Source organism: Haplochromis burtoni, unplaced genomic scaffold (assembly GCF_018398535.1).
Source record: "Haplochromis burtoni strain Fernald_Lab_line unplaced genomic scaffold, NCSU_Asbu1 Contig_919, whole genome shotgun sequence".
NCBI classification, from domain to species: Eukaryota; Metazoa; Chordata; class Actinopteri; order Cichliformes; family Cichlidae; genus Haplochromis; species Haplochromis burtoni.
Window position 1 is genome coordinate 19,891 of NW_024583280.1, and position 9,537 is coordinate 29,427.

General features: G+C 57.1%; 1 protein-coding gene across 1 annotated transcript; it reads left to right on the forward strand.

Annotated features, from left to right (window-relative positions):
* The first annotated feature begins 1,740 nt into the window (after positions 1-1,740).
* LOC121812898 lies at positions 1,741-3,955 on the forward strand. Its single transcript, XM_042216089.1, has 2 exons — positions 1,741-2,186; positions 2,308-3,955. Exon 2 carries the CDS (start codon positions 2,431-2,433, stop codon positions 3,772-3,774), a length of 1,344 nt encoding a protein of 447 aa, XP_042072023.1. The 5' UTR covers positions 1,741-2,186; positions 2,308-2,430; the 3' UTR covers positions 3,775-3,955.
* The last annotated feature ends 5,582 nt before the right edge of the window (positions 3,956-9,537 follow it).

Sequence of the window (9,537 nt, forward strand, 5' to 3'; positions counted from 1 at the left end):
TGGGATTTTAGACACTGGGTTCTGGGTTTGTGCTCCCTCTGTTGGTCCCTGGTGTTAGTGTTCCCCTGTCTCGTCAGGTTAATCAGGTCCAGCTGTTTCCCCCACCTGTGTGTGATTTCCCAGTGTCTCTTTGTGTATTTATAGTGTGTGATTTCCTCTGCTCCTCGTCGCGTCGTCTGTGTACATACCCTGTGTTCATCCTCTGTGTTATCCTGCGTACTCTGCATCTACCCTGTGAAATCCTCTGCGTGCTCTCCCTGCTGTTCTCCCTTCGTGTTCAGGTTTGCCACTCCTTTGTGTAGTTTCACTCAGTTTAGTTCATCCGTAGTTCTGTTTTGCCATCTCCTCTTTATGTTTGTTATCATCAATAAATCACCCTCACACCTGAATAAGTGCTGCACTTTGAGTCCTCCTTCCACTCTCCACACGGCCGCTGCCCCGGACCGTGACAGTACGACGCGACCACAAGATGGACCCAGCAGCGCTTAATCCATCCAGGGAGCTACGGGAGACGCTCATCGACGCCACACAGGAGCTGATCGACCTGTGGCTGGAAAGCCCGGGTGGCACGTCCCAGCGCTGTAGAGAGGCGGCTACAGCGTCTGGTGACCGGTCTCCCATGGCTTCTGGACTCGCTCTGTTCGTGGGAGCGGGAGTTTCTCCTTTTGGACCTCGGACTTCACCCCCCGTCTGCTTTTACTTTCGAGCAGCCCGAGGCGGTGAGCGAGCGACATGTTCTGGCTTCCCCAGATTCCGAGACTCTGTTTTCTGGGGCTATTCAGAGCGGGATGGGAGACTGTTCGGATCGCTTACCTACCTTCGTGGTAACTGATCCTTCGCAAGTGGGCGTGTACAGACCCTCTGTGAAACCGAGAGACTGTTTCTCTGCCGCTCCTTCTGAGCCAGGACTTTATCACCATTCTCCGGCTCAGTTCTGTGTCCAGCCACAAGCTTCCCAGTCTGTAGCTCAACCATTAGCCTCCCTTAAGCCACAATTTTCACACTGTTTTTCCACCGCTGTTTCTGAGCAGGGAGACAAACTGTTTCATTACGGACCTGTTCCTCAACAGCTGGCAACATTAGTGACTGTTACTCACTCCGGGGCTTCCCCAGAGGCGGGGTTGCTGCCCTCAGCTTACTCTGGACCCCTGGTGGCCAAGATGCCAGCTGTGAACTGCACCGGGCTGTCACTGCCTGAGCAGGGTCAGTGCTCTGCGCAGCTGCAGCCCTCCGTATGTGTGCCAGAGGCCCACGTGCCTACTGGTTTTGTTTCAAATGTGCCAGAGGCCCACGTGCCTACTGGTTTTGTTTCAAATGTGCCAGAGGCCCACGTGCCTACTGGTTTTGTTTCAAATGTGCCAGAGGCCCACGTGTCTGGTTCTGCGTCCAGGCGCTGTCGTTTTGTTTCAGTGTGTGCCAGAGGCCCGACGTGCCTCACTGGTTTTGTTTCATGTGTGCCAGAGGCCCACGTGCCTCCTAGTTTTGTTTCATGTGTGCCAGAGGCCCACGTGCCTCCTAGTTTTGTTTTGTGTGTGCCGGGGGCCCCGGTGCCCGCTGGTTCTGAGGCTGTTTTTGCTGGGGGGCCCGAGGAGCCCGTCCAGCCTCCTGCTTCGCCTGCTGGGGGGCCCGAGGAGCCCGTCCAGCCTCCTGCTTCGCCTGCTGGGGGGCCCGAGGAGCCCGTCCAGCCTCCTGTTTCGCCTGCTGGGGGGCCCGAGGAGCCCGTCCAGCCTCCTGTGTCATGGTCCTGGGCCATGTGGGCCCAGTATTCTTAGTTTTCATGTATTTCTGTATTTTGTTCTTTATTTAGGCCATGCTTCCTGGGTTGATCTGTTACGTTGTTCCTTATGTTTTCCCTTCGTGACCCTCACCCCCTGTGTGCCCCTCTGTGTATTTATGAGCCCTCGTCTCTCTTAGTGTTTTATTCTATGTTTTCCCCAGCCCGTTATGTCTGCGTTCTCCCCGTGCTCTCTCCCCTCCTGTTTGAACCTCTGTGTACTTCCTGTTTTACTTTGCCCATCTCCCATCAGTGTTACGTTCACTCCTGCCGTGTCTTGTTATGATTATCAGTGTCACCTGTGTTCCCCGTGTGCATCCACTTCCCCTGATCATCCCTCATGTGTATTTAGTCTCTGTGTTTCATACAGTCTGTGTCGCGTCGTCTGTGTTCTCACCTCCATGTTTTCACGGTCAGTCTTTGCAGTGATCATCATAGTCTGAGTTTTCTTAGTTTGTCACAGTATTAGTTTTCCCAGTTTAGTTATAGTCTAGTCACGCCATCCCTGCTTTGTTTGTACACTTTGTTTTCAGCCATAATAAAGGCTCGCTTTTGTTTTACTCCACTCCTGCATCCTCGCTTGTGTTCGCACCTGGGTCCACCATACACATTCCCGCACGGTCTGCCTCCGCAGACCGCGACAGTACGACGCGACCATGCCGGACCCAGCGACACACGAGAGGGAGATCATCCAGACGGTGGAGGCGCTTTGTACTAACTGGCTGCAGTGTTCCGGAGTGGAGGAACGGGAGGAGTTGGCCCGCCAAGTGGGAGTATGCGTGTCTGTATTTCCCTGGTTATGGGAGGCACTACACCCACTGATCGTTGACTTTCTCGTCACCACTCTCCAACTCCGTCCGCAGCCGCAGCGGCCCGGTGTGCGTGCGCCTTCGCCAGAGCCATGCTGTTGCGATGTTACCCCGCGGCCTCAAGAGCCGGTAGCGGTCAGAGTCGGAACAGTGAGGCTCACCACCGACACACCATTGGCTCACACTTCATCAGCTTCCGCATCTTCGCCACCGCCTGCCTGCACGGAGATGCCCGAGGCTGTTGACTTCGGTGAGGAGGAGCGACAGCAGGTGTTGCGGGCGTATCGGGAGGACGAGCTACGCTGGAAGCCCTGGCTTATCACCAAGGAGGAGCTTCCGCCAGCCGCCCCGCCTCGGACCGGCCGCCCATCCTCGCCGCCTCGATCGGACTACTCTTCTCCCGCTTCTTATCTGGCGCGGATGTGGTCGGAAGACGAGGAGCCGGTCGCCACAGAAATCCAAGTTACGTCCGCGTCCACTTCAAGACGGAAGCGGCGTTCTCGTCGCCGTCGCTCATCGCTACGGCATGTCTCGCCCTCCACTGAGCGACACGAGGAGGCTGTGGAGGTGATGACTTTCGACCTCGAGGAGCGACAGCGCGCCGCATGCGCGCAACTGGAGGAGGAGCTACGGGGGAAGCCAGGGCTCGCTCCTCACTACGGTGAGATTTTCCGCGGGACACGCCTGGCCTTTGGGGGCCCCCGGAGTTGCCAGGAGCTCCCGCCTGATGCTCCGCCAACCCTCGCCTCCTCAGCCTCTGCAGCGCCGCAAGAGGCTCCACTTTCCACGTTAACGGGGCTCTCGGCCAAGAGGAGACGGCGCTCGCGTCGCCACCGCATCGCGCAACGACCGGAGGTGAGTGAGTGCAACCTGTCATCACCAGCTTCCATCGAAGCCGTAGAAGATGAATTAGACTCAGAATCACAGAGCCACGGGTCAAAGTTAACAGAGACACATAGTGTGGAAATGGCTGACTCTGGTACTGTGAATGGTGTGGTCTGTTCGTCTGGCTTCCACGAACAGGGAGTAAGACCCACTCAGACTGTGAATTCCAACACTGGGGAGTTTCAGCCGGTGTTCTTGTCACCGCCACCCGAACAGGTGTTTGACTGTCCAGCCTCTAAGCTGACCGGGGAATCCCCTGTTTCGTGTGTTTCTGTTTGTGAAAATAAAGCACTGTTTCGGAATTAGCCAGTGCTAACTTCAGACTGAGTAATGCTCTGCTAACCAAGCCACAGCCAAGTGAATCTGTTTCAGAGAGGATCTTGGACAGGCCTAGTGATCTTGTAGGGACCTCTGACACTACACTTGGATCGACAGAGAGTTCCACAGGCCGTGATGTTGCTCGTGTGGGGAGTGGGGTGGAAGTGTTTTCTTCTGTGTCATTTAATGTGCCTGGGGTTCCATAAACTGAGTACCTGTGGCTAATGCCTCCCTTCCCGAGCCCGCTCCGCTCACCAACGAGCTACTTAAAGTAGGCCCCTGTGCTTCCTTAGCACATAAGGATTATTTAAAGGAGGGTCATGACGTAAAGTATAAGAGTACTGAGTGTGAGATGATGTGTAATCCTGTTTTGCATGCTGCTCCTATTCCCAATGAACTTAAAACTGAGAACGCTGATCATGAACTCACGTTGGTACTTAAAGATGACGACATGGAGTCAAATCAGGGTAACATGAACTGTGTAACATCACCCGTCTCAGCTAGGAATGCTAGCACAGCATTAGCCGTACCCATTTCACCATACACACTACATAACACCCTTGAGTTACAGTCCACCTCACGCATGGTTCCTAGTCAATATAACACTTACCGCCATCATGCTAGTCAGTTCTCATCGCCCAGATTCATTCCTGAACATTTCATGTTTGCCCAGGAGCTTATCCGTGAAGGCTTAAGTCGTGTTTTTCTGGGGAATGTTGTAGTCCTTGTTTTCCCTGTGGCTGACCCGGCTTATCTGGGCCGTCAAGCTCTGTCATTGCTCGAGACTGAAGGGAGGAATATAGAAGCAGGACTTTCTGTTTTAGAGCCTGTTATGTCAGCCTACATGAGTCTTGAAGTGAATGAGCTGGTCTTTGCCTCAGGACACTGACACCTGTTTGCTTCTGGACTGTTAACTGTAAGATGTCAGGTGATACGCGGCCAGCCTCATCGCTCGTCAGCTGGAGGGCCCGAGGGAGCCCGTCCTCACGCCCTCGCTGGTTAGACCGCCAGCTACCCGCAGCTGGAGGGTCCCGAGGGCCCGTCCAGCCTCCGTCTCACGCGCTGGGGGTCCAGGGGCACCGTCCAGCCTCCGCCCGTCGCTGGAGGGTCCGAGGGCCCGTCAGCCTCACGCCACGTCAGCTGGAGGGTCCCGTAGGAGCCGTTCAGCCTCACTGCCAGTCAGCTGGGGGCCCGAGGAGCCCGTTCAGCCTCCTGCCGCGTCAGCTGGGAGGGCCCTGAGGACGTTACCTTCCTCGTAGCTTGCCCGGCTCAGTGCCGTCCGCCCAGAGTTTCGCCTCCGGTGCCTCGGTTCAGCCGCCTTCCAGCCCGTCGTTCGCTCGCGTCCGTCTGGCCTGCCTGCTCCAGCCGGTCCGGTCGCTTCGGTTCTCGTCTGAGCCCAGCCTCAAGTCTTCGTCTGCTGCAGCCAGCTGGCTGCTGCTGCAGCCTCAGGTGTCTGCGCAGCTCGAGTCTTGTCTCCGCAGCCTCAATTCGCCGCCGCAGCCCAATCTTCGTCTGGCCCCGCCTCGACTGGTCCCTGTGCACCCGGGCCTCGGCCAGTACGCCTGCACTGGAGAGCCGCCGCTGCCTTCCGCACGGCCGGCCCCTGAACTGCTCCGTCGTCTCCTTCGCCGCCGCTGCCTTCCGCACGGCCGGCCCCCTGAACTGCTCCGTCGTCTCCTTCAGCCGCCGCCGCTGCCTTCCGCGCGGCCGGCTCCGGACCTCTGTCACTGACTTCGTGCCGTCGAACGGTTACTGGCACTGCCTGGTCGGCCCCCGGCACCGGTGCCCTTTGGACATTCTCTTGCCTGCTGGCTCTTTGGGTCGCCTACGTTTGTGGGACTCAGTTGTTCATGTGCTCCTGTGTTTTTGTGTTCTGTTTTTCCCGTTGTCCCTCCGTCCTGGTCCCCCGCCTCCCGCCCTGGGTGGGGTGTTTTCTGTTTCTTGGTTTTGGTTCTCTCGGGTTTGGGCTGTCGGGAGCCAGCCCTTTAGGGGGGGGTATGTCATGGTCCTGGGCCGTGCGGCCCAGTATTTTGTTTTCATGTATTTTGACTGTTATTGTTGTTTCTTATTAAGTTAGTCCAGCATCTGAGGTTGATCTACCCTTGTCCTTACTGTTTTCCCTCGTGCCCTTCACCCCGTGTGCCCTCTTGTATTCTGATAGCTGTCTTTATGTCTAGTTCTATGCTTTTCCCAGCCGTTATGTCTCGTTCTCCCCGTCTACGTCTCCCCTCTGTTTGAACTCATTGTCTTCCTGTTTTACTTTGAGGCCTCATTCCTGCTCAGTGTTTAGTTCACTCCTGCCTGTCCTTGTTATGTATCAGGTGTCAGCTGCTGTTCCCCATGTGTGGACCACTTCCCCTGATCATCCCTCATGTGTATTTAGTCTCTGTGTTTCATTCAGTCTGTGTCGCGTCGTCTGTGTTCTCACCCCCTGTGTTTCCGGTATCTCTCAGGCACATAGCTGTTTTCTTAGTTTTGTCCAGTTTAGTTTTCTAGTTTAGATACTATGTACGCCTATACTCCCTGCTCTGGTTTGTCTTGTTATCAGCCATAATAAAAGGCTCGCTTTTGTTTAATCCACTCCTGCATCCTCGCTTGTGTTCGCCCTGGGTCCACCACACATTCCCAGCACGGTCTGCCTCCGCAGACCGCGACATCCTGTTTCGCCTGCTGGGGGGCCCGAGGAGCCCGTCCAGCCTCCTGCTTTGCTAGCTGGGGGGCCCGAGGAGCCCGTCCGGCCTCATGCCACACCGGCTGCCACGTCGGCTGGGGGGCCCGAGGAGCCCGTCCGGCCTCCTGTGGCTGCTTCTCCACCTGTGGCTGCTTCTCCACCTGTGGCTGCTTCTCCACCTGTGGCTGCTTCTCCACCTGTGGCTGCTTCTCCACCTGTGGCTGCAGCGCCGCCTCCTGCAGTACCACCACCGGCAGTGCTACCGCCTGCTACGGCCACACCTCAGCCTGAGGACGCATCATCGCCTGGCCCGGCTTCATCCACGCCTGATTCTGGTCCAGCTTCATCCTCACCTGGCCCAGCTTCAGCTACAGCGTCAGCTTCGCCCGGCCCAGCTTCAGCTACAGCTTCATCCACGCCTGGCCCGGTTTCATCCACGCCTGGCCCGGTTTCATCCACGCCTGGCCCGGTTTCATCCGCATCGTCTGGCCCAGCATCATCCGCATCGTCTGGCCCAGCATCATCCGCATCGTCTGGCCCAGCATCATCCGCATCGTCTGGTCCAGCCTCCTCGTCGTCTGGTCCAGCCTTCGTGTCTGCATCTTCGTCTGGTCCAGCCTTCGTGTCTGCATCATCGTCTGGTCCAGCCTCCGTGTCTTCATTCACACCTGGTCCAGCTCCAGCTTCAGCATCCTCATCAGCTGCTTCGCCTGGCCCAGCTCCATCATCAGCATCCTCATCAGCTGCTTCGCCTGGCCCAGCTCCATCATCATCCTCGTCTGGTCCAGCCTTCGTGTCTGCCTGGTCCAGCCTTCGTGTCTGCATCCTCGTCTGGTCCAGCCTCCGTGTCTGCATCCTCGTCTGGTCCAGCCTCCGTGTCTGCATCCTCGTCTGGTCCAGCCTCCGTGTCTGCATCCTCGTCTGGTCCAGCCTCCGTGTCTGCATCCTCGTCTGGTCCAGCCTCCGTGTCTGCATCCTCGTCTGGTCCAGCCTCCGTGTCTGCATCCTCGTCTGGTCCAGCCTCCGTGTCTGCATCCTCGTCTGGTCCAGCCTCCGTGTCTGCATCCTCGTCTGGTCCAGCCTTTGTGTCTGCATCATCATCTCCGCCTGCTGCGTGTCTGCACCAGCCTACGCCCCACCACAAACACCACCAAACAACACCACACCCAAGGACTCCGGATTCGCACCCACCCTCAACCATCGAACACTGAGACACCAGCCCTAACCTTACTGCGAATTGGAGCTCACAACGGACACCGTTTTCTCATAAACCGGAACCCCGCCTTCAAATAGCACACATCAGCGTACCCTGCACCCACACCCCAAACCACACAACAACAACCCCCACGGCCGGCCCGCCCGCCATCGCCTGACTGGCCGCCGTTGCCTTCCGCACGGCCGGCCCCCGGACCGCCATCGCCTGAGCGGCCGCCGTTGCCTTCCGCACGGCCGGCCCCCGGACCGCCATCGCCTGAGCTGGCCGCCGTTGCCTTCCGCACGGCCGGCCCCCGGACCGCCATCGCCTGAGCGGCCGCCGTTGCCTTCCGCACGGCCGGCCCCCGGACCGCTATCGCCTGAGCGGCCGCCGTTGCCTTCCGCACGGCCGGCCCCCGGACCCTCTTCGCCTGAGCGGCCGCCGTTGCCTTCCGCACGGCCGGCCTCCTGAACCTTTTGTGCGCCTCCTCGGCCTTCTTCGTGGCCGGCCTCCTGACCTGTCCCATCCTGGCCTCCTGTGTTATCGGGCCCCTGGCAGGCCGCCTGAACTGTGTTTTGGACTCTGCTCCCCTGTGAGTTTTCTTTTTGTGAACATTTGTTTGGGACTCTGGGGCCTTCGTTTTGGTCGTGGCCCGGTCCCTCCGTCCTGGGCCCCCTGCCGCCCGCCCGGGTCTGGTGGTGTGCTTCTGTGGCTGTCAGGGGCCAGCCCTTGAGGGGGGGGTACTGTCATGGTCCTGCGGCCATGACTGAGTGACTTTGTGTTTGTGTTCTTTATTGTTATTACTTTCATTATTATTCATGGCTGTTTTGGGATGGTTTGTGTTTGGGATTTTAGACACTGGGTTCTGGGTTTGTGCTCCCTCTGTTGGTCCCTGGTGTTAGTGTTCCCCTGTCTCGTCAGGTTAATCAGGTCCAGCTGTTTCCCCCACCTGTGTGTGATTTCCCAGTGTCTCTTTGTGTATTTATAGCGTCTTTTAAGACTGAGTTACCTGTTGCTAATGCCTCCCTTCCCGAGCCCGCTCCGCTCACCAACGAGCTACTTAAAGTAGGCCCCTGTGCTTCCTTAGCTCATAAGGATTGTTTAAAGGAGGGTCATGACGTAAAGTGTAAGAGTACTGAGTGTGAGATGAGGTGTAATCCTGTTTTGCATGCTGCTCCTATTCCCAATGAACTAAAAACTGTGAACGCTGATCATGAACTCAAGTTGGAACCTAAAGATGACGACATGGAGTCAAATCAGGGTAACATGAGCTGTGTAACATCACCCGTCTCAGCTAGGAATGCTAGCACAGCATTAGCCGTACCCATTTCACCATACACACTGCATAACACCCTTGAGTTACAGGCCACCTCGCGCATGGTTCCCAGTCGCTATAACACTTACCGCCATCATGCTAGTCAGTTCTCATCGCCCAGATTCATTCCTGAACATTTCATGTTTGCCCAGGAGTTTATCCGCGAAGGCTTAAGTCGTCTTTTTCTGGGGAATGTTGTAGTCCTTGTTTTCCCTGTGGCTGACCCGGATTATCTGGGCCGTCAAGCTCTGTCATTGCTCGAGACTGAAGGGAGGAATATAGAAGCAGGACTTTCTGTTTTAGAGCCTGTTATATCAGCCTACATAAGTCTTAAAGTGAATGAGCTGGTCTTTGCCTCAGGACATCTGACATCTGTTTGCTTCTGGACTGTTAACTGTAAGATGTCAGTTGAACGCGTCCAGCCTCATGTCTCGCCCGCTGGAGGGCCCGAGGAGCCCGTTCAGCCACCTGTCTCCGCTGGAGGGCCCGAGGAGCCCGTTCAGCCACCTGTCTCCGCTGGAGGGCCCGAGGAGCCCGTTCAGCCACCTGTCTCCGCTGGAGGGTCCGAGG

Excerpts from the sequence above, each read along its gene's own strand:
- LOC121812898 (XM_042216089.1), top strand. The coding sequence starts at position 2,431 with ATGCCGGACCCAGCGACACACGAGAGGGAGATCATCCAGACGGTGGAG.